Consider the following 25,461-nt stretch of genomic DNA (forward strand, 5'->3'; position numbering starts at 1 on the left):
ATGTCACAGCACAAACATGCCCACATACGTGCTCCCCACACACAATCATCAAATAAATGAATAAATGTAAGAATAATACATATGTATGTGATGAATTTCCTTGAGTTTTATTATTTTAACATCAGAAAAATTTTCCTGGAATAGAAAGATAGAATTATTAGTTAGCTCAGTATAATAGAAAACAAATGTCTAATTGGGTCATAAGCCAAGTAGTATTTAAATAATATTTGAATTGTTGTTTGTTTAGCTGGTTGGTTTTGGTTTTTTAATGTTTTACTATAACTCAGGAACTCAATAAATATAGTCCAGGCCAGCCTTGAATTCATGGCAAGCCCTTTGCCACAGTCTCCTGAGTGCTTGAATTATAGGTATGAGCCAACATGCCTGGTTAAATTTTAGTTAGAAAGATGAGAATTTGTTCTGAAAAGAAAAAAATATCTGCAGTTCATCTTTATTTTCTTTGTTTGTTTGGTAGTGATAGTAGATTCATCTGAAAATATTGAAGAAGAAATTTTAAAGTGAATGCAAAGAAACATAGCAGAAATTACTAAGAACTTAGCCAGACTTGTAGCATATACATTCATTCTTTCATTCTTTTACTCATTCATTCATTCATTCATCCATTCATTTATTTTTGTGTATGAGTGTTCTGTCCATATATACAAATGCATGCAGAAGAGGGCATCAGATCCTGTTATAGATGGCTGTGAGCGACCATGTGGGTGCTGGAAATTGAACTCAGGACCTCTGGAAGAGTAGCAGAACAGTTTTTTAACTCTTTCCCCTCTGGGGGCTCGCACCCAGCTCCCAAATAAGTACACGGAGACTTATTCTTACTTGTGAATGCCTGATCTTAGCTTAGCTTGTTTCTAGCCAGCTTTTCTTAAATTATCCCATCTACCTTTTGCCTCTGGGCTTTTACCTTTCTCAATTCTACATACCTCTCTCTTCTTACTCTGTTACTGACTGTGTTAGTGGGTGATTGGCCTCTGGGATTCTCTTCTTCTTCTTTTCGTATTCTTCCCTCCTCTATTTTATTCATTCTCTCTGCCTGGCAGCCCTGCCTATTCCTCTCCTGCCTAGTGATTGGCCATTCAGCTATTAAACAAATCAGGTGTTTTAAACAGGCATACAGCTTCACAGTGTTAAACAAATGCAACATAAAAAATGCAATATATCTTTGCATCATTAAACAAATATTCCACAGCATAAACAAATGTAATACATCTTATTATTCTATAACACTTAACCTCTGAGTCATTTCTTCAGCCCCTAGTAGCACATGCTTTTAATTTCTAACATTTAAGAGGCAGAGACAGGGACTGGAGAGATGGCTCAGTGGTTAAGAGCACTGACTGTTTTTCTAGAGGACCAGGGTTCAATTCCCAGCACCCACATGGCAGCTCACAGATGTCTGTAACTCCAGTTCCAGAGGCCCCAACATCTTCACACAGACATACACACAGACAAGACATCAATGCACATAAAAAAATTATATATGAGGCAGAGAAAGGCAGAGCTCCATGAATTGGAGGTCAGCATGGTCTCCATAGGGAGTTCCAAGCCAGCCAGGAGTACCAGTCTCAAAATGTAAGAACTTGGAAAATAAGAGTTTCAAAGATATCAGAATTACCTTTTAAGAACTTTGACTTGTAGTAAAATTTTACTACTTGGTGTATTTATTATAAAGAAAGTTATCATTGAAAATATGGACTGTCATTCATCTCACACTTGAATGAAATGATTGAAGCTCAGGATTGGGAAACTTGTCTATGATCATTTATTTACATCAGTGTTACTGCTCTGATCCATCTGCACCCAGTCCCTCAAGTCCAGGACACATAACAGGCAAGAGAGAAATTCAAGTTTTGCTTTGTGTGTGTCTAGCTGGATAGTTTAGTAGCTTTGTCAGTCTTCTTAATCTGATTATCTGTCTTTAAGTTCTGCTTGGTTTAAGTACTTACACAGTTAAATGCATTAGTATTAGATTAATTGCCTCACTATGATAGGAATGAATGACTGCCCTGAGCAGTTCATTTACTCACTCACTCAATAGACACTCAAAAAACAAACAAACAACAAAAAACCCAATTTTTTTACGTTTTCTGTTCTCTGCTAAAATATTACATAATCAATCTGTAAAGGGAGGCCAGAATGGATACATGTTTCTTTATTTCTTTAATTATTTTTATGATGATGATCATCTACTGCAAAGAGATGCAAATATAATGGGATAGAAAGATGTGGCATTTTTGTAATTTTTTCTTGCATATTTTAAAATCAACAGCTTCAGTGTCTTTTACTATAAAACATGATATTCTATATATGAACTAGCATTTTTTTATGAGAGTTTTGCTAGAGACTTACAGTGACCATGTGTCTGACCATAGATGTTCTGGCCCAGGATTTCATGAAACAGTCTTTAGAAGTGAACTTCATTTTTCTGTCGTTTCAAATGCTTTTCTTCTTAAACTGCTTCCGTAGTAATAATTTATCGTATATATTCTCATTTGATGATGAAGACGTTTCTGTTAATATAGCTCAGTGGTGGCAGCATATCCCAAGTAATCTAATCTGTATACTGCAATTGTGTATCTATTCCCATCTGCTTATATAAATAGATTTTGTGGTAGTTTAGCTTAGACATTTAAAGTAATTTAAAATGTAGTTATTGTAGAACTAGTACAGTATTTTTCTTTATTTTGGTTGTGAGCCTGGCCTTTGATGGTTGAGCCACCTCTCCAGCTCCCCCTGCATACTTTATTTTTTTGAGACAGGACTCTCTATAGTTCTGATTATCATGGAATTCACAGAGATCCACCTATCTGTACTGTGCCACCAGGCCTGACTGCAATTTTTCTTTATAAGAAAATGTTTGAGCTGGATTGTGGGTAGAGTACTGACTAGCATTTGTGAGCATCTGGGTTTAGTCTTCAACACACCAAAAACAAAAAGGAAGGAAAAGAAGAGTTTACATGTTTTCTTTTATGTTTAAAACTAGATGAAGTTCAGTTTTAAATATAGGATTTGATTTTAGTTTTTGAGACAGGGTTTCTCTGTGTAGTTGTGGCTGTCCTGGAACTCACTCTGTAGACCAGGCTGCCTGGAACTCAGAGATCCGCCTGCCTCTGCCTCCCAAGTGCTGGGATTAAAGGCGTGCGCCACCACTGCCTGGCCAGGATTTGATTTTGAATGTTGAGTTTATAATGAGCTTATTTAAAATGCTACCTAGTGCTTATGCTACATATTTTCTGGTTCCAGCTGGAAGGTCATAATGAACCGGTAGTGTTGCAGGTGTTTGTGGGCAATGATTCTGGTCGAGTGAAACCACACGGATTTTACCAAGCCTGTAGGGTAACTGGACGAAATACCACCCCCTGCAAAGAAGTGGACATTGAAGGGACCACTGTTATAGAAGTCGGCCTCGATCCTAGCAACAACATGACACTGGCGTAAGAACTTAATAAAATCTCTCTCTTTCTCTCTCTCTACTTCTCCCTTGCCCTCTTCCCTTTTCCCGTCCCCCTTTTTTTTCCTCCCCCTTTTTTCCCCCTCCCCTTTCCCTTTTCCTCTTTTTAGGGGCAAGGTTGGGCAAGGTTGCAGTATATCATTTTGACTGGCTTGGAACTCACAGAGATCTGCCACCTGGGTGCTAGGTTAAAGGTGTGTGCCACTATGCCTGGCAAATTTTTATTTTATTTTTTTTTATCTATCTGTTTTTTTTCTTTTGTTTTAGTTTTGGTTTTATTCTTTTTGGAGACAGGATCTCTCTACATAGCCCTGGCTGTACTGTGGAACTACTGTATAGACCAGGCTGGGCCTGTCTCTGCCTTCCAAGAGCTTAGATTAACGTTTTGCACCACCACACCTGGCTGATGGGAAATTTTAAAAATGGATCTACTTTATTTATGTGTGTGTATTCCTTTGTGAGTTTATGTGAATTATGTGTGTGCAGTTGCCTACAGAGGATATTGAATCTCCTGGAATTAGAGTGACAGGCAGTTGCGAGCCAACCTGCATGACTGCTAGAAACCAAACCCAAGTCCTCTGCAAGATTAGCAAGTGCTCTTAACCTCTGAGCCATTTCTCTAGTTCCTACGATACTTTTTATTATTTATTATACTTTTATGATACTCGGGAAAATATTTATCGTTCTAGAGAATAGAAGATTTTGAGGCTCTCTCTCTCTCTGTCTCTTTCTCTCTGTGTCTCTCTCTGTCTCTGTCTGTCTTTTGTTTTTCAAGACAGGGTTTCTCTGTATACCCCTGGCTGTACTGGAACTAGCTCTGTAGACCAGGCTGGCTTCTAACCCAGATCCATCTGCCTCTGCTTCCTGAGTGCTAGGTAAGTATGGGTCACCATGTTTAGCTGATTTTGAGGATCTTACTAAAGTTTTAAATAGAACAAACTCTTCTTTTAAAGAGGTTCCTACAGGGCTATAGCAGTGGTTTCGCCGTTAAAGGCTAGGCTTACAACCAAAAAGAGAAAAAGGGTTCCTCTAGAATGATGACGGACTAAATTATACCCCTTTTTTCTTTCCTAAAAATTCTCAAAGCAGGGAAATGAAGGCTCAGGAGAATGCTGGCTTTTTAGAAGATGAGATCAAGACTTAACTATTGAAATTTTCAATATTAATACTGAGAATAAAAGTTACATAGCCAGGGGCCTGGGGAATGTATCTTGATTGGCCCTTCGTTGGATCCCCAGCACAGTGTGACGTAGGTGTGATGCCACATGTCTGTAACACAAGCACTCAGAGGTCCATGGTCACACTTGACTACATAATGAAATTGGGACCCTGTTTCCAAAAGAAAACAGAGAAGAAATATTTTTTAAAACCCTAAAATAACCCTTCCAGAGGTGGTTCAGAGAAGACATCCTAGGGCCTGTATGGTAGAATGAGGTACTGAGTCACAAGAAGTTGTCTTCTGACCTCCACACGTACCTTGGCATGCCTGCCCCCAACAAGAATGAACAAATGAATGTTCTAAAAATTGTATGAATAACTTAAATTTTATTGTGTGGATTTTTGGGGGGGTTTGTTTGTTTGTGTTTTGTGTTTGTTTTTGTATAGTCCTTGCTGTCCTGGAGTTCTCTATATAGACAATGTTTATCTTTCCAGGTTTTTGTTCAGTTTTGTTTTTGACAAAATTGAGATAATACTATGTCCATTATTTTGTAATCTGCTTTTCAGTTAATTTAGGAATATTTTGCAGTTTTTAAAAATGCTACCAGTTTTTAATGCCTATATAATCTTCCACTGCAGAGGCTAGTTACTAATTTTTTCCCCCTGAGATAGGGTTTCTCTGTCTAGCTTTGGAGCCTGTCCCTACACTAACTCTGTAAACCAGGTTGTCCTTGAACTCACAAAGATCCACCTGACTCTCTCTTGCTGGGATTAAAGGCGTGTGCCTGGCAATTTTTTTTTTTTAAATAAAGCATAACCCATTCTGGTTTTTAAAAACATTTTACTTTAGGTGTATGAAGTGTTGCCTGTATGTCTATGCACCACTTGCATGCCTGATGCCCACAGAGGGCATCACATCCTCTGAGACTTTAGTAACAGACAGTTTTGAGCCTTCATGTAGGCGTTAGGAACTGAGGCATTGTCTTCTGTTCTAGTTAGATAGAGCCAGTGTTCTTAATTGCTGAGCCATCTCTCCACTCCCTCATTCTGTTTTAATATCTGAGTTAGCTACAAAAACAGAGTCCGTTTTCCTTTCTAAAAGAAACAGAATAGGGGCTGGAGAGATAGTTCATCAGTTAAGAGCACTTATGGCTTGTTTAGAGGATTAGGGTTTCAGTTCCCAGTACCCACATGGCTGCTTAGAAGCTGACTTTATTTAACTCCAGTTCCAAGAGATCTGATGCCCTCCTAGCTCCGAGGATACCAAGCACACATATGGTACACAGATACACTGACAAACAAATGCTTACAATAAATAAATAAGACAGTATATAATATGCATACACACATTTTTTTTTTTTTTTTAAAGGCAGAGTCTCACTGAATAGCCTGAGATTCCTGGAACTTGCTATGTTGACAAGACTGGCCTCAAACTCAGAGAGGTCTGCCTGCCTCTACCTCCCGAGTACCCACAAAAATACATAAGTCTTTTGAAGGCCATTACTTATGTTCATATTTAAGGAATAATTTTGTTTCTTTACTGTTTTTTTATTTTAAATAGAAGACTGATGAGAGTAAGAGCTTTAGTATTTAAAATTTATTCTTTGGGGGCCTTTTGACTATTACATATTCAAAGAATTAAAAGAATCAGCCTTTTAAATAAAGAAACTTGTTTTAAAATGTTGTACTATTGTTGGGCAGTGGTGGCACTGACTTTAATCCCAGCACTGAGGAGTGAGAGGCGGGTAGATCTCTGTGAGTTTCGGACCAGCCTGATCTACAACTATCTCAAAAAAAAAAATCTCAAAAACAACAACAAAACGTTATACTATTTAGACAATAACAGTGTCATTTGGTCCATTTTTTTTCTGTTTTTAGGGTGGACTGCGTAGGAATATTGAAGCTGAGGAATGCCGATGTTGAAGCCAGAATAGGAATTGCTGGTTCCAAGAAAAAGAGCACTCGAGCCAGATTGGTTTTTCGAGTCAATATCACAAGGAAAGACGGCTCCACTCTGACATTGCAGACACCCTCTTCCCCAATTTTGTGTAGTAAGTAAGGAAATACGGAGATGCTAGATATATATATGAAGAGTTCTTAAGCTCAATTTTTCAGGTATCTGTAAAATTTAATGTTTATACTTTAGCTCATGAACATGTCAAACTTGAAACACTTTAAAGCTGGAGTCAAGAGAACACAGTGGTGCTGGATGGATGGTGGTGGTGCATGCCTTTAATCCCAGCATTTTGGGAGGCAGAGACAGGCAGAACTCTGTGAATTTGAGGCCATCCTGGTCTACAGAGTGAGTTGCAGGACAGGACAGGCTCCAAAGCTACTGAGAAACTCTGTCTTGGAAAAAAAAAAAAGTTGTTAGCTGGATTGGTGGCACAGACTGTAATCCTAGTTAACTAAGGGTAGAAGCAAGAAGATGGCCAGAGTATAGTCCAGTCTGTTCTGAAAGACAAGATATGTTTCAGACTCTAAGTCATTCTTAGCTCTCACCTTAGTAGTGAGGTTAAGGACAGCCTGAGCTACCAGAAATCCATCTCAGAACTTAAAAGTATTAAAATACATTAGAAAGATACATAACCATTTATAAGACCCTATTATCATCATATGCTGATATTGTAAAGGGCTGAAGAGAGGATGGTTGTTCTTCTAGAGGACTTAGATTTGATTCCTAGCAGTTACAGGGTAGCACAGAGTCTCAGGGATCTGATGTCCCATTCCCCCTCCAGGGGCAGTGCATGCATGTGGTGCACAGACATACATGCAGGCAAAACACATAAAATTATGTTAAATTAAAAAAATTAAGTAATTTGAGGGCTTCTAAGATGGCTCAGCAGGTAAAAGCACTTGTTACCAAGCCTGATGTTATGAGTTGGGTCCCTGGAACCCATATGGTGGAGAGGACTGACTCCCATAAGTTGTGATACACAATAAATACATTTTAATGTAATTTAAAAAATATTTTACATAATTTGAGCCAGTGATCGTGTCACTTAAGTGTCCTGGATTAGTTTCCCAGCAGTGTCCCCCCAAATAAGTTATTTAAATAGGATGCCAGAAGGCAATTGCCTAGCCCTAGGATTTCTAAGCATCTTTGCCATGAGCTTTTAGACCATTAAAGCGAAACAAGCATTATGTGTAGTATGTGTTTAGGTGTGTGTGTTCCACGGTGCACATGCAAGGTCAAAGACTGCTTATAGTAATGGGTTCTTTGCTTCTGCAGTGTGGATTCTGGGACCCAAGTCTTCAGAGCCATCTCACCAACCCAAACACATTGATTTCTTTAAAAATAGAGTTTTAGGGGCTGCTGAAGTTGGCTCAGAGGTTAAGAGCACTGACTGATCTTCTAGAGGTTTTGAGTTCAATTCCCAGCAAGCACATGTTGGCTAACAACCATCAGTAAGGAGATCTGGTGCCCTTTTCTAGCCTGCAGACATATATGGAAAAGTACTATTTATCACTATTGTTATAAATAATAAATAAATCCTTTTAAAAAATAGATTTTTTTTTTTAAATTTAGTGTGAATGGGTGTTTTTGCCTGTTTACCACATCGTTCCTGGTACCCACAGAGGCCAGAAGATGACATCAGATCCCCTGGAACTGGAGTTACAAATGATTGTGAACCATGTGGGTGCTAGGAATTGAACCTGACAACTTGAGTTTGATATCTGGACCCACTTAGTAGAAGTAAAGAACTGACTCTCACAGGTTGTTCTTGGACCACCCACTGTGGCGTGCATGTGTACATGCTTGCACACACAGAGACACAGGTGGATACACAGTCTGACATAAATAAAATGTAATAACCCCCCCCCCCCAATTTGTGATTAACATAAACAACTCATAAAACTGGATTCATGATATAAGTTGTAGATTAGACTGAGTGTTGGTGGCTCTTTTTATGGAATGCTTATCTGTGTATATCCACAGCTCAGCCAGCAGGAGTTCCTGAGATCTTAAAGAAAAGTTTGCATAGCTGTTCAGTGAAAGGAGAGGAAGAAGTGTTTTTAATTGGGAAGAACTTTCTGAAAGGAACTAAAGTTATTTTCCAGGAAAATGTTTCTGGTAAGTAGGGCATATAAGTGTTCCATGTTTCCCTTGTTATAAGAATACAGTTAAAGCTGCAGAGTGGAAAAGTTCAAAATCTTTTAAATCACTGTTTTTGTTTCCATCAGATGAACACTCTTGGAAATCAGAAGCTGAGATAGACATGGAATTGTTCCATCAGGTACAATTTAAACGTCTGAAGTAATTTTGTTGTTTGTTCTGAGCAGTTTCACTTTGTTTGGGCAGCTTCATCAATTATGTATTTTATTTATTCTGTCACATAATCAGGTGACCCCCACTTTGCCATGAGCAGCAGGAACACTCTAGAGCACTATTGGCAGGAACAAGTGGGGTCCTTGCAATTCCAAGCTTGTAATAGATACCATGGAAGACTTGTCAGTTCATTTCATTGTCCTGAAGGAAAAGGGAACTGTGATCTAAAGTCTGCTCTTTCTGAGGGCACTGCACCCCATGTTCTAATTTAATTCTATGTATCTAGTTTTACTAGGTAATTGAAGCCTATGACTCAATAGAATACTTTCTTTTTTTTTTTTTTTGTTTTTTTTTTTTTGTTTTTCGAGACAGGGTTTCTCTGTGGTTTTGGAGCCTGTCCTGGAACTAGCTCTTGTAGACCAGGCTGGTCTTGAACTCACAGAGATCCGCCTGTCTCTGCCTCCCAAGTACTGGGATTAAAGGCGTGTGCCACCACCGCCCGGCTAGAATACTTTCTTGTGCTGTGAACACGTATCAGTTTGTTTTTGTTATTGTTACCTATTTAGACAGGGTCTCACTACCTACACGCTTTGAATTTTGACATATTGGTTAGATTACTATAATCCCCCTTTATTTTAGTGCTCTCTCCTTTTCCCTCACCCTCTCCTTTACCCTCATTCTATTCCCCTTTATTGTCTTCTCTCTCACTTGTTTCAATTTTCCTCTCCTCATCCATCCAGTTTTTATTCTTCCTTCCCTTCTGAGAAATGGGATGTTACCCACCCCACCCCCTGTTTTTTTCTTTTCATGAAATGCTCATGTAGTCTAGGCTGGTTGTGAATTCGCTATATAGCCAAGGATGACCTTGAACTTCTGCCTCTGCTTCCCAGGTGCTGGGATCATAAACATGTATTATTATACCTGGCTTCTCCAGTACACCAGGGATTGAACCCAGGGCTTCATGCATGGTAGACAAGCACTAACAATTGAGCCATGCCCATCCTCGGCCTAATAATTAAATTTACATTTAAAAATATGTATGATGTATATGTATGGGCACACATGGCATGTAGTATGTGCATAATAAGTCAGGACAGATTTATGGACTTGGCTCTGTCTTTCCACCATATGATCTAGGTATCAAATCGGGTTTGTGTGGTAGATTTGGAATGCTAGAGGTCTTTAGAGGGCTGTGATTTTGTTGTTTTACTATCGTATAGGGTGTGTTGGAGTGTGTGTACATGTGGCAGTCAGAGAACAACTCTGTGGTGTCAGTTCTCTCCTTCCACCTTTCTTTGGGTTTCAGGATCAAACTAGGTCATTAGGCTTTTTCACAAGCATTTTTACCTGGTGAGCCATCTTCCCAGCCCAGTCTTGGACTTTCTGCCAATGAACTTATAAACTAAATCATAGCATGATAAGTCATTGTTTCTGTGGTTTTGTTCATTTTTAATTTTTTAAAAATATTTATTTATTTATTATGTATACAATATTCTGTCTGTGTGTATGTCTGCAGGCCAGAATAGGGCACCAGACCTCATTATAGATGGTTGTGAGCCACCATGTGGTTGCGGGAATTGAACTCAGGACCTTTGGAAGAGCAGGCAATGCTCTTAACCACTGAGCCATCTCTCCAGCCCCTCATTTTTAATTTTTTAAATTTATTATTTTTTTCAGAGAGAGAGGAGTTAAGTGCCTTTCTGGGAAACATTTTCTTAGAGTAGAGTAAGATCTGGTATCCTAGAGAACAGACCTAGAGCTTGCATTAAATGGAAAATAAAGCTGAAGTATTCGAAAGGAAAAGGAAATGACAGAACCTTGAAACTGGGCGTGGTGGTGTACACACCTATAAACCCAGGTTGAGGGGGGAGTAGTAAGACTCACAGGCCAGCCAGGCAATGTGTTTTAGATGACATCTGAGTGCGTTTTGTGTTTGTGCATCCTGACAGATTGTGAGGCAGAGCACCACAAATCTTTGTGCAGCTTCTACTTTCTTTTGTTTGAGAGAGACAAAAAACAGTACTTTGAAGTGATTAAAAAGTGCTGTTATGCTGGGCAATGGTGATGCATGCCTTTGGGCAGAGGCAGGCAGATCTTTGAGTTCAAGGCCAGCCTGGTCTACAGAGTGAGTTCCAGGACAGGCTCCAAAGCTACAGGGAAACCCTATCTTGAAAAACAAAACAAAAAACCCAAATCAAAACAGCACTAAAAGGAAAGAAAGAAAGAGAAAAAGTTATGTTGGGAAAATAAATATAATTAGGTTTGGGGAAGAATAAATACTTCAAAAAAATGGACGGGAAAGGGAAGGCTTCTGAGGAGGTGGTGTTTGTGTATAAGACCTGGGTATGGGTAAGGACTTGGCCATCTGAGAGAGATGAAAATACTATAGTTGGAGAGAACAAGTCTGAGATAAAGCTGGGAGTCTGGATGTGTAGAGAGGAGCAGCTGGCAGACCTGCTTTTCGTCCCACCTGCTCCCGCATGGCTAGCTTAGCCCCGGAAATAATAACACACAAACTGTATTCTTTTAAACACTGCTTGGCCCATTAGTTCTAGCCTCTTATTGGCGAATTCTCACATCTTGATCAACCCATTTCTAATAATCTGTGTAGCACCACGAAGCGGTGGCTTACCGGGAAGATTCTAGCCTGCATCCATCTTGGAGAGGAGAGCTATAGCGTCTGCCTCACTGCCTTCTTCCTTCCAGCATTCTGTTCTGTCTTTCCCACCTACCTATGTTCTGACCTATCAGGCCAAGCAGTTTCCTTTATTAACCAATGAACGTAACACGTAGACAGAAGGCCCACCTACATCATGAATGGAGCAGGAAGACCTAGAGATGAGGAGGGTTTGAGCTTTGTAGCAAGACCTGACTCTAAAAATCTAGTGCATTTTTTTATAACAAATTTTTAAAAGCTATGCAGATAATGTATTTATTTTTCTCTTTTAACATTGCCTTTTTTTTTTCTGATTCTTACACTTTTCTTTAATTAGAACCATCTTATTGTGAAGGTTCCCCCATATCATGACCAACATATAACTTTGCCTGTATCAGTGGGAATATATGTTGTGACCAATGCTGGAAGATCTCATGATGTTCAGCCATTTACATACACTCCAGACCCAGGTATGTCAAAATGAAAAACTCTGAACTAAAATGAATAATTAATTTCTAATCCTTTTGAAAAAGTTTGAAGTCCAGACAACCAAAAATAAAAAAACCTGTAAATATGAATTTCTACTAATTTGACTTGGAAATGGATATTTTCTCAAAAGACAGCTACAAGATACTACTGTTGTTCTTAGAATCCTTCCCTCCTGTTCTCAATAATAGAAGAGCTGACAGTGCTTGAAGTCAAGTGCTCCAGAGTCCGCAGAGCTCACTTCCTAGTGAAGACCACTGTTCATTGAGTGCCTTTAAATGCAGAGGTGAAACTCCCAACTGGAAATTGCTAATGCTCTAGTTTGACTGATTTATTACCCCTCCTTCCCCTCACATTGGGTTTGGTTCCAGGGCCTTAATATGCTAATTACATGCTTGACCACCAAACTATTCCTCTGGGCCCTAGTGTGCATTCTAAAAAGGAGAAACTTGAAGTGATAAGTAATAACATAAAACTAGACTTATGATAAATGTTTTGGTAGTTTGGTTGGTTGGTTTGGTTTGGTTTTTTGAGACAGGATTTCTCTGTGTAACAGCTCTGGCTGTTCCAGAACTCTATATGTAGACCAGGATGGCTGCCTGCCTTCTGAATGCTGGGATTAAAGGCCATTTGCCACCAATCCCTGGCAATGTTTTAAATATAATTTTAAGCACTTCATAGTTTAGAAATCAGGGTGGCATGTGCTTTTAATCCCAGCAGGCAGATCTCTGTGAGTTACAGGATAGCCAGAACTGTTGCACATAGAAACTGAGAACCAGGGGGCAAAAAGGAAAACAGAATTGGAGTCCAAAAGTAACTGGGGTTAAATGCTACCCCACTACTGCCTTGCTTTAAAAACATTCTTATTAGGCTTGAGAATTCAATCTGTAGTGTAAAGTGCTTGCCGTGCAAGTGTGAAAACCTGAACTTGATTCCCTGAACATATTTTCTAAAACCAGTTGTAATGGTGTGAGCTTGTAAGTACCAGAGCTAGTGAGTGTGAGATAGGAGAATCCCTGAGACTTGCTCGCCAGCCAGGCCTAATCAGTGAGCTCCAGGCCAATGAGAGACCCCGTCTTAATAGAAAAAAATGGTTGGTTCCTAGGGATACCTGAGGTTTACCTTTGGCCTCTTACACAAATGGACATACATGTGCACACATATCTACACATACATATAATAAAGGGAATTAAATATAGGTTAGATAGATGGCTCAGTCAGTAAAGTACTTGTTGCACAAGATTAAGATCCTGAGATCCATGGCTAGGGCCCACACAAGAAAGCTGACTACAGTGGTACATGCCTAGAGAACTGGATTAATGACTGTTTTAGGGTTTCTGCTTTCTGCTAGAACCCAGGACCGCCAGCCCAGGGATAGAGCCACCCACAATGGACTGAGCCCTCCCCCATCAGTCAGTAATTAATAACATTCCTTACAGCCAGATGTTATAGAAGTGGATGTTATGGAAGCATTTTCTCAATTGAGTTTCCTCAACATTGTGTGTTGTTGAACAGTTATTGCTCTTGCAGAGAACCCAAGTTCAGTTCCCAGCACCCACATGCACTGAAGGCAAGAAGATCTGTGGCTTGATAGCCAGCCAATCTAGCTAAATCTAGATGACCTCCTGATTTGACTAGGACAGTGTTTCCTCAACCTTTCTAATGCTTTGACCCTGTCTTAATAGAAAAAAATGATTGGTTCCTCATGTTGTGGTGACCCTCACCCCAGCCATAAAATTATTTCTTTGCTACTTTAATATCTGTAATTTTGCCACTGTTACCATAAATTTTTGGTATGCAAGATGTCTGATAAATGACCCCTTTGGGGTTTTGATGCACAGGTTGAGAACCACTGGGAAAGGTACCCTTTTCTCAGCAGTAGTAATAAAAATCATTACCATTTGAAGCCAAACTGACTTATTTGGAGTTCAAAATTATCATTTAGAAATGATCTTTGTTTTTCAGCTCATAAAATCAAAACCTGTTCTGGAAGATTTAATGTAGGCTTACTGTTCTCTGTTTATGCTAGTAAAGATTCTTTTCCAAAGTTTTACTGAAAGAATAATCATAGAGCTAGTATGTTCATCATGCATATTTTAACTTACTTTAAATATTAACAAATGTTTTTGGGTTGGTACTTTTAAATAAATTCGTATAGGTAAATATTTTTTTTCTTGCTAGTGCTCTAATATACCTGTTAAGTTTTAAATATCTCTCTTCCATTCATCTCATGTTACTAATATGTATAGTGTTTAAAGGATTCTTAAAGTTTTCTGATCTGGTCAGTGATCATATGTCCTATCTACTTGGAGATGAATGCATTTTAGAGGGTAGTCTGCTGGTTATAAAAATTAACTCAACCCAGGACTTAGAGTAAATAAGTCAGTGATGTGCTGAGAAGATATTCCAGTTAAAGAGTAAGAATATGTGCTTTGCCAGGATCAATAAATTGAAATAAATATGTGACTTTTATTTTCACAGCAGCAGCTGGGGCTTTGAATGTCAGTGTGAAAAAGGAGACGTCTAGTCCAGCAAGGCCTTGCTCTTTTGAAGAAGCCATGAAAGGTACCAAGTTGATATTTCTTAGATACTAATTTGGCCATCCTAAGTGTTCACTAGTAAACCTTAGTGCATTGTCCGCTCTGATGTGTTCTGATACTTAGCAAGGTGTTTTCCAAATTATAAAATAAATATTTGTCTGACTTTACTGATGCAGAGACTTGTTTTTTAATTTGCTATTTTCCTTTATTTAGCATATTGATATACTTTAAAAACAAAACCATAATAGACCAAATATGATGGTGTGTACTTGGAATCCTAACACTTGGGAGGCAGGGGAATCATCCATGAGTTCAAGTTCAAGACCGTAGGCTACACAGCAAGGCCTTCTGTCAAAATAACAAATATGTTACAATAGAGGAATTTTGTTTTAAAATTCTTTTTGTTTTTTTCAAGATAGGGTTTCTCTGTAGCTTTGGAGCCTGTCCTGGAACTAGCTCTTGTAGACCAGGTTGGCCTTGAACTCACCTGTGTCTACCTCCTGAGTGCTGGGATTAAAGGTGTGTGCCACCACCGCCTGGCTGTTTTTAAATTCTTAAGTGTAAAAAAGAAAATCCTTAAAGGGGGACTGAAGACATGGCTCAGCAATCAAGAGCACTGCATTGGCTGCTCTCCCAGAAGACCCAGGTTTGATTCCTAGCACCCCCGTGGCAGCTCACGCTGTTTAAACCCCTGTTCCAGGGTAGTGGACTCCCTTACATACATGTAGGCAAATGTACATAAAATAAATATAATGAAAACAAAACAAAAACTTTAAGGGCCTTCAAGATGACTTAGTGGATAAAAACATTTGCCAGTAGTCTGATGACCTGGGTTAGATCCCCAAACACACATGGTGGAAGAAAAGAACCAACTCTGACATTTTGTCTTCTTAACCTTCCCATAGTATGTACACTACACATACACATAGATTAATAAATACAGAAATAGAAAAAAACAAAGTCCAAACCCCTTAAAAGTAATAAACACACACACAAAAAATAAAACAGAAGACTGCTGGTAGTGGCACACAAGTTTGATCCTCAGCACCCGTGAGGCAGAGTCAGGTGGATCTCTGAGTTCAAGGCCAACCTGGTCTACAGAGCAAGTTTCAGGACAGCCAGGAATACACAAAGAAACCCTTTCTCAACGCCCCCTCACCCCAAAAATGTAAAGTAGAAATTATGGAGCTTTTTTTTATGAAAGGAGTGTACTTGTTACTAAGACCAAAAAGACTGACATGAACTGTAGATATATGAAAAGTTGCCCTGGGATCTAACCATTCTTCCTTCTGACATGTTTATAATTTCCTTACCAATTAGAATGTTTGTTTTTTCGAAACTATGACAGTCCTGGCTGTCCTGGAACTGGCTTTGTAAACCAGGCTGGCTGCAAACTCAGAGATCTGCCTGCCTTTGCCTCCCCAGGGCCACCACTGCCCTGTTCTACCTTTTTTTGTTTGTTTGTTTGTTTGTTTTTTCGAGACAGGGTTTCTCTGTAGCTTTGGAGCCTGTCCTGGAACTAGCTCTTGTAGACCAGGCTGGTCTCGAACTCACAGAGATCCGCCTGCCTCTGCCTCCCGAGTGCTGGGATTAAAGGCATGTGCCACCACCACCTGACTGTTCTACCTTTCTAAAACAACAACAAAAATGGGTGTGATGCCTACAGTGCCAGTACTGGGCCTGTCTAGCCTGCATAGTAAAACTGTCTCAGAAAGCCCTATACAAAGGAAACCATAAATATAAAGTGATTTAAGTCTGTTACAGTGTAGTAGGCAGATTCTGCTCCACAGTTTATAGTATGTTGTGATGATGCTTTTATGCCTTTACCTACGAAGGTACAGATTACATAACGACACCATTTTGTAACCCCCCCCCCATTTTCCTGCCCTTAAATTCATGTGGATTAAATTATATAAAGGGGTATAATGAGCTTGATTACAATGAAACTTCTCAGTAATAAAACTGAGAATTCGATGTAGAATAGTTCCTTACTTGCTATTGTAATTGTGACCATGAACCTTTTCCAGAGTAGATTAGTAAAAAACTATGAGGTTGGGAATACACTGGGAATTTTATCAGACTCAACTAAAGACAGCCACAAGCCTGACTGTGTAGCTAGTGTTCATTGAACATTTACTTGAAGTTGATGCCAAGCTCTTCATAAGAAAATGAAGCCAGAACTCAGAAATTAAGTGACTTGTATAAGGTCACTCAGCTTGATTGAAAATTTGTTTCAGCTTCATTCTATAGATCTTTGTCAGGCAGTGGTGGCATATGCCCTTAATGCCAGCCTACCACCCAGAGTCTGAGGCCAGCCTGGTCGACATAGTGAGTTCCGGGACAGCCAGGACTACACAGAGAAACTCTTATCTCAAAAAAAAAAAAACCAAAAAACAAAGGGAGAAAGAAGTATTAATTAATTAATCAATTCACATTCATTAAATGAATACTGTAATTACTAAAGAATATCAAGTATGTTTGTAATCTGTCCTGTTTGTTTTGCGACAGGATTTCACTCTGTTAACCAGGCTGGCCTGGACCTCCTGGCAATCTCCTGACTCAGCCTCCAGCATGTTGGGATTTATAGGCGTGAGCCATGGTGCCTGACTATAGTCTACTCTCAAACCTGTGTTCCTAGAAAATCAGATCCCATAGATAGATCACAACCCTGTCCTGCATGAAATTTCACGTAAAAGAGCACATATTGAATTTTAAAAAGCAATGGTTTTTATTGTGTTTTAGTGATAAAATATTTAGTCATTTGAGCAAAATTTTACTAGTTCTCCCCTCCAAATAAACTGAATATGAAACAGGCACTCTTTTTCATAATTCAGATCTTATTTTGATAAATACCTTATCAATTAAAAGTAGGATAAAATGGTGTGTGTGGGGGGGACTGGAGAAATGGCTCAGTGGTTAAGAGCACTGACTGATCTTCCAGAGGACCTGGATTCAATTCAAAGCACCTACATGACAGCTCATAACTGTCTATAATTCCACTTACTAGGCGACCCAATTCCATGGCAAAACGCCAGTGCACATAAAATAAATATATTTTAAAAAGTAAGGTAAAATAATTTTGTGAAGATGTAAACTAAATTGAGTTCTAAACTGTCTTATAGGTTTAGACTTTAAATTTGTCATCATAAGCAAAATTAGCAAATAGCTTATATTTTATGATTCCTCAAGCTTTATTGCTGAGCCAGAATGCTGTGTGGAAATTTAATCAGCAATACTTTCATGATAGAGACTATATGGCATGAATGACACTTAAATTTCTGTAGAAGCGATAATCCTTGAAGGATCATTCTTTTTTTTCTTTTTTTTTTCTTTGCTTTTTTCGAGACAGGGTTTCTCTGTGGTTTTGGAGCCTGTCCTGGAACTAGCTCTTGTAGACCAGGCTGGTCTCGAACTCACAGAGATCCGCCTGCCTCTGCCTCCCGAGTGCTGGGATTAAAGGCGTTGAAGGATCATTCTTAAAAATAGCTATGATTTGTAATAACATTTAGATCTTGATCCCCCAAAATAATATTGTGGTTACATATTGAAACCTCTCTAAGCAGGCTCGCACTCTCTCTCTGTGTCTCTCTCTCTCTGTGTGTGTCTCTCTCTCTGTGTTTCTCTCTCTCTGTGTGTGTCTCTCTCTCTGTGTCTCTCTCTCTCTCTCTGTCTGTGTCTCTCTCTCTTGCTCTTTCATTTCCTAGCAAAATCCAAGGTGGTCTTGAAATAATTTTTTAAAGACATTTGTCATATTATGAACCAAGAAAAATCACAACTGGAAAGAGAAAAGATAACTGATGTGAATATTAATTAAAGTGTTGAACTATGTAACAAAAAGTTTGACCATGAGATTAATGCAACAAGTAAAATTGAATTTTCTAGTGAAAGTCAAAATAAAAACAGAAGATTTTAGTAAAGAAAGTGGAGGTTTTTAAAAAAGAACCAAATGGAAATTATAGAACTTAAAACTGAACTGATTTTTGTTTTTGTTGTTGATGTTGCTAGTTATGTTTCATTGAAACTAGGGAAATTATGTCTTCCACTTATAGTGAAGTCAAACAAAAAATCAATAATAAAGTGAGATAGGAGGATCTCTGTGAGGTTGAGGTCACTCTGGTCTACATAGTAAATTCCAGAACCACATAGGCCCTCTCCCCAAAAGTAAATAAACAAAAATAAAAGAAAGTAATCAGTAATAAAAAGAATAGGAAAGTCTTCACATTTTCCTATTTCTGACTGCGGATGTGTCTCAGTTGGTAAAGTGCTTGCCTGATGGACGGACGAGGCCCTGGGTTGGCTTTCCACACTGCGTAAACCAGGTGTTGGTGGTATCCACCTGCAGTCCCAGTGCTTGGAAAGCGAAGGCAGTGGTATTTGTTCAGGTCTTGGGCTTTGAGTTTAAGCTACCCTGAGAAACATGAGAGTGTCTCAAACAGTGCAGGGGCTGGAGAGATGGCTCAGTGGTTAAGAGCATTTGTTCTTGCAAAGGACCCTGGTTTCATTCCCAGTACCCACATGGTGGCTCACAGCTGTCTGTGTGTAACTCCTGTTTCAGGGATTCTGACCTTCAGCAGTGCCTAGTACACATACTTGCAAACAGGCAGAACACTCATACACATAACGTAAAAATAAATATTTTTTTAAAAGAGCAAGAATATGAAAAGGAAATTAAAAAATGAATAAAAATTAAAATAATAACATTTGAAAGTTTCTGAGATGCTAGGCATAGTGACATGTGATGTTACGCTTGCACCCTGGAGTCTGAGAAGGGAAAATGAAATGTTGGAGACCAGCATGAGCTGCATATTAGTAAAAACTGTCTTAATAATCTGTATTTCTGCTGCGCTCACACCTTTACTCTCTTTAATGCACTCAGGAGGCAGTCAGGCAGATCTCTGTGACTTGAGGCCAACCTGAACTACAGAGAGAGTTTGCTGGGACAGCTAGGGTTACACAGAGAAACCCTGTCTTGAAAAACAATAAACAAGACAAAAAAAAAAAAAAAGACATTTCTTTTCCAGAGTCTCAAACTTCTGGATCAGGCTTTAGCTGTGTGATCAATTCAGACTGTGATAAACAATAACAGTAGGCTTCATAAAGTACCAGTGGCAAATTCAAGTAAGGTTAAAAAGAAGAAAAAAGAATTGAAGTCATGGGGACTAGTCAGTGGGACTAGAGTAGAAAAGTAATAGTCGCCACTCCTAGCTGTAAATCAGTAGCTATTGGAAGTGGAGGTTGATAGAGGTAAAAAATAGTGAGAAATGTATTTAATGCATCACCTCGAATTGTTCAAGTTTCTAAAACATTGAACAGAGAATAAAAATTTATGAATTACTTTATGTTTTCTTAAATTTTTACTGTGAGATACTTCAATAATCTTAGCCTTTAAAAGGTTGGAATGCTTGGAGATTACCAGTCTGTGCTAAAATAAGCTAAGCACGATCCTTGTTTAGTGACACCTAGCATGTGCCTTATGGAATACAGCCTGATATTTGAGTCAGTTTAGTTTATTATTTAGCCTACAATCGGGGGTATTTCTTTAGTGGTGGGGGGCTCTCTAGGTTTCAGGTGTTTCTTGGTTTGATTACCTGGCGTGATACTGCATAAATAAGCCTGCCTTCTCAGCTCATACCAAGAATCTTCAAGCCAGGTAGGGGTGGGGATAAGTAGCAGAGTGGGCAGAGTGCTGGCCTAGGATGCATTAAGCCCTGGGCTCAATAACTGTCTTTGCCTGTATTAGGCATAATGACTTACACATGTAGTGCCAAGTCAAGGCCGGAGGATCAAAAGTTTGAGGTAACTCTTAGGGTACATATCTAGCTTGAAGCCAGCCTGAACTACATGAGAGCCTCTCAAAAATGGGGTAAGGGTAAATATATCATCCATTACATCCATAATAACATCAAAAAATAGACAAGTAAATAAAATAGACATTTATGCCACCAGTATAGTGGTACACCCATACTTTGAGCTGTTGGCGGCTGAGGCAGTAAGATGATAAGTTTGCGGCCAGTCTAGACTGTATAGAGACTACTTCAAACAAAAAAATAGGTTTAAACAATGGCTTATAGTAAACAGATAGGTTTTCTTTTGGTTATTTTTATGATTTGCAATTTTTTTTATGTGTGTAGCAATGAAAACATCTGGATGTAACTTAGATAAGGTGAACATTCTTCCTAATGCCCTGATCACTCCACTCATATCAAGCAGTATGATTAAGACTGAGGATGTCACTCCAATGGAAGTAACAGCAGAGAAAAGATCTTCCCCTATTTTTCAGGTGAGTTATGTTACTAGTGCCCCATATCTTTATCTCATATATGAAAAACTGCTATATTTACCTTTCTTGTTTCTTTGACATTTATTTTTCATTGGATATACCTATTTAATTTTGCTTTTCAGAGCATATGCTTTATATGTCAGTAAAATTGTTTGCAAAGTAACTTCCAGTACACATTTTGACAAGAGGAGAAATTAATACCTGTGAGATGAGGGGTTTTTATAAAGGTATTACAAGTTGGTTTTCGGGATAAGGAACCAAGGATGTGAGTTCAAGTTTAACCTGATTGAACAGAAAGACTCTGCCCCCAAAATTGGTTGATTTAATTAAAGCACTAATTTTAGCATTTTCAGAGGTAGGAACATTTGATTATGGCTTCTTCTCTCCTGTCTTTTCAGTTCCCCCTTTAACTCACTTTTCCCCATTGCAGTGTTACCCATGATCCACAATGTGGAAGTGTTTTAAATTTGGTTACACACAAATCATAGGATTAATAGGATTAATGTTCTCTTACTATTCTTAATTTGGCTAAACATACCAATACATGATTACAGTACTGATAATCAGAAATTAATTATATCATAGAGAATCAGTCTTACACCAATTTCTGATTGGTAATGTAGAGTAGAAAATTAGCTCTGTGCATTCTTAGAAACAGTTTTGGAGTAATAATGTGGTTATTGTATATGTACATATTATTTGTGACTTTTTATATTTTAGACTACAAAGACAGTTGGATCGACTCAGCCAACTTTAGAAACTATTTCTAACATAACAGGAAATTCATCTTTTTCATCACAATCATCTTCCCACTTACCTTCTGAAAATGAAAATCAGCAGCAGCTTCAGCCCAAGGCATATAACCCAGAGGCCCTGACAACTATCCAAACACAGGACATCTCGCAGCCTGGGACTTTTCCAGCAGTTTCTACTTCTAGTCAGCTGCCCAGCAGTGATGCATTACTGCAGCAGGCTACACAGTTTCAGACAAGAGAAGCTCAGTCGAGAGACACATTGCAGTCAGATGGCACAGTGGTTAATTTATCACAGTTGACTGAGGCATCACAACAGCAGCAGCCGTCCCCGCTTCAAGAACAAGCACAGACATTGCAGCAGCAGATCTCATCAAATATTTTCCCACCGCCAAGTGGTGTGAGCCAGCTCCAGAGTACTATTCAGCATCTGCAAGCAGGAAGTTTTGCAGGTGGCACCGCTGGTGGCAGCAGTGGAAGTGTTGACTTGGTTCAGCAGGTTCTAGAGGCACAACAACAGTTATCTTCTGTTCTGTTTTCTGCTCCAGATGGTAATGAGAATGTTCAGGAACAACTTAATGCAGACATTTTCCAAGTCAGTCAAATTCAAAGTAGTGTAAGCCCTGGAATGTTCGCCTCAACAGAGCCTGCAGTTCATACCAGACCAGATAACTTACTACCTGGGAGGGCTGACAATGTCCATCAACCACCTGAAAACACACTGTCTAATCAGCAACAGCAGCAGCAACAACAACAGCAACAGCAAGTGATGGAATCATCAGCAGCAATGGTGATGGAGATGCAGCAGAGCATTTGCCAAGCAGCTGCCCAGATTCAGTCAGAACTATTTCCTTCAGCTGCTTCAGCAAATGGAAACCTTCAGCAGTCTCCAGTTTACCAGCAGCCTTCTCACATGATGAGTGCACTGCCTACCAGTGAGGACATGCAAATGCAGTGCGAGTTGTTCTCTTCTCCTCCTGCAGTTTCTGGAAATGAAACGTCAACAACCACCACACCACAGGTTACAACCCCTGGCTCCACTATGTTTCAGGCACCAAGTTCAGGAGATGGAGAAGAAACTGGAACACAGGCAAAACAAATTCAGAACAGTGTCTTTCAGACCATGGTTCAAATGCAACACAGTGGAGACAACCAGCCTCAAGTAAATCTCTTCTCATCTACAAAAAATATAATGAGTGTTCAGAATAGTGGTACCCAGCAACAAGGGAATAGCTTGTTCCAGCAAGGGAATGAGATGATGTCACTTCAGTCTGGGAACTTTTTGCAGCAGTCTTCTCATTCACAGGCTCAACTGTTTCATCCTCAAAATCCTATTGCTGATGCTCAGAACCTTTCCCAGGAAACTCAAGGTTCAATTTTTCACAGTCCAAATCCTATTGTCCACAGTCAGACTTCTACAGCGTCCTCTGAGCAGTTGCAGCCTCCAATGTTTCACTCTCAGAATACCATTGCTGTATTACAAGGCTCTTCAGTTCCTCAAGATCAGCAGTCACCCAACATATTTCTTTCCCAAAGTTCTATGAATAATCTTCAAACAAACACAGTAGGCCAAGAAGAGCAGATTTCATTTTTTGCAGCACAGAACTCAATTTCTCCACTTCAGTCAACATCAAACCCTGAACAGCAAGCTACTTTTCAACAGCAGCCTCCAATATCACACATCCCAACCCCTATTCTTTCCCAGGAACAGGCACAATCCAGTCAGCAAGGTTTATTTCAGCCTCAGGTGGCCCTTGGCTCCCTTCCGTCTAATCCAATGCCTCAAAGCCAGCAAGGAGCAATTTTCCAAACACAGCACTCAATAGTTGGCATGCAGAGCAACTCTCCATCCCAAGAACAACAGCAGCAGCAGCAACAGCAGCAGCAACAACAACAGCAGCAGCAGCAGCAGCAGCAGCAGCAACAGCAGCAACAGCAGCAGCAGCAGAACATTTTATTCAGTAATCAGAATGCCATGGCTACAATGGCATCTCAGAAGCAGCCACCACCAAACATGATATTTAGCCCAAGCCAAAACCCAATGACTAGTCAGGAGCAGCAGAACCAGTCAATTTTTCACCAACAAAGTAATATGGCCCCAATGAACCAAGAGCAGCAGCCCATGCAATTTCAGAATCAGCCTACAGTTTCCTCACTTCAGAACCCAGGTCCTGCGCAGTCTGAGTCACCACAGACCTCCTTGTTCCATAGTTCTCCTCAGATCCAGTTGGTACAAGGGTCACCTAGTTCTCAAGAGCAGCAAGTAACACTCTTCCTCTCTCCAGCATCCATGTCTGCACTGCAAACCAGTATAAACCAACAAGACTTGCAACAGTCTCCTCTTTATTCTCCTCAGAACAACATGCCTGGAATTCAAGGAGCCACTTCTTCAGCCCAGTCCCAGGCTACTTTATTTCACAACACTACAGGAGGCACAATGAACCAACTACAAAATTCTCCTGGCTCATCTCAGCAGACTTCAGGAATGTTCTTATTTGGCATTCAAAACAGTAAGAAACAAATTTCTCTGTACTCAGTCGAGATGTTCAGATTATTATAAAGAAGCACAAAGCACAATGTTTTAAGAGCAGAGTAATAATTCCACCAACTGGCCGGGCGGTGGTGGCGCACGCCTTTAATCCCAGCACTCGGGAGGCAGAGGCAAGTGGATATCTGTGAGTTCGAGGCCAGCCTGGTCTACAAGAGATAGTTCCGGGACAGGCACCAAAGCTACAGAGAAACCCTGTCTCGAAAAACCAAAAAAAAAAAAAAAAAAAATTCCACCAGCTGAAGACTGAGGCCTTGAACAAGTCATTTGGCCTTTATGGGCCTGAATGGCCATATTTTCAAAAGTGGTCAATTTTAGATTGGTCATGATGGTTCATGCCTCTGTAGTCCTAATCTTTTAGAGGTAGAGGCAGGAAGATCAGAAATTCAAAGTCATCTGTGGCTTCGTAGTGTATTTGAGACTAGCCTAGGATACATGAGACCTTGTCTCAGAAATAGAAACCAAAAACGGCAATAATTTTTAATACCTCACAAAGATAGTGGGAGGGTTTAAATATAGTTGGTATTAAAATGTATTTGCCATTTTAAGCCATTAATTTGAAAGGAAAATGAAAAATAAGGACAGATAGTATCTTAGGCAATTAATTTTTTTTTTAAAGAAGTAGACATCAATTTTAACTGTTATGACAGGTAATTACATAGGACTTGGATGATACCTAAGTAGTGTTTTTATTTAGATTTAGGAACTCTCTGTGTAGACCAGGCTGACCATGAATTTAGAGGTTTAACTTCTGTGCTTCCCAAATGCTGAGATTAAAGGTGTGCTTCACCTCACCCATCCTAAGAATGAATGAAAGTATTTTTCATAGATCTTGATTAATGAGATGTCTCTGATTTTATTTCTCTACAGATTGTAGTCAGCTTTTAACATCCGGACCAGGTACCTTACCGGATCAGCTGATGGCTATAAATCAGCCAGGCCAGGCACAAAATGAGGGCCAGGCTTCTGTGACAACACTTCTTTCTCAGCAAATGCCAGAAACTTCCCCACTGGCCTCGTCTGTGAGCAGCAGTCAGAGCATGGAGAAGATCGATTTGCTTGTCTCATTGCAAAGCCAAGGGAACAATTTAACTGGCTCCTTTTAATGTGTAAGTATTACATTTCGGCTTCTTATATTTAAATGAGTTAATAGCACTGCTTAGACTTTATTCTTTTAAAATAGTACATTCCCTTTGAGCACACTCTGAATGATAGCTTAGATCAGGTTGGGAATACTGGACATTCCTTTTGACTGGAAACTTTACTTTAGAATGACAGAACATCTGGCTAACACATAAAACC

The 25,461-nt window shown here is 39.5% G+C and overlaps 1 protein-coding gene across 6 annotated transcripts in view; it reads left to right on the plus strand.

Annotated features, from left to right (window-relative positions):
* Nfat5 (nuclear factor of activated T cells 5) overlaps positions 1 to 25,461 on the plus strand; it is a 94,050-nt gene that overhangs the window by 60,669 nt on the left and 7,920 nt on the right. For 4 of the 6 annotated variants that reach the window (XM_041650452.1, XM_041650454.1, XM_041650456.1 and 1 more), the window contains 9 exons: positions 3,262 to 3,452; positions 6,506 to 6,678; positions 8,568 to 8,702; positions 8,813 to 8,865; positions 11,891 to 12,023; positions 14,521 to 14,604; positions 20,711 to 20,859; positions 21,580 to 24,121; positions 25,030 to 25,268. In XM_041650452.1, the coding sequence (XP_041506386.1) occupies positions 3,262 to 3,452; positions 6,506 to 6,678; positions 8,568 to 8,702; positions 8,813 to 8,865; positions 11,891 to 12,023; positions 14,521 to 14,604; positions 20,711 to 20,859; positions 21,580 to 24,121; positions 25,030 to 25,265 (3,696 nt within the window). In that variant the 3' untranslated portion in view covers positions 25,266 to 25,268. The remainder of the gene's footprint in view (positions 1 to 3,261; positions 3,453 to 6,505; positions 6,679 to 8,567; positions 8,703 to 8,812; positions 8,866 to 11,890; positions 12,024 to 14,520; positions 14,605 to 20,710; positions 20,860 to 21,579; positions 24,122 to 25,029; positions 25,269 to 25,461) is intronic. The other 2 variants (XM_041650453.1, XM_041650455.1) reach the window with 1 other exon arrangement.

Source organism: Microtus oregoni, unplaced genomic scaffold (genome assembly GCF_018167655.1).
Source record: "Microtus oregoni isolate MIOR12 unplaced genomic scaffold, Mior012 000004F_ref0000308, whole genome shotgun sequence".
In the NCBI taxonomy this organism is placed as follows: Eukaryota; Metazoa; Chordata; class Mammalia; order Rodentia; family Cricetidae; genus Microtus; species Microtus oregoni.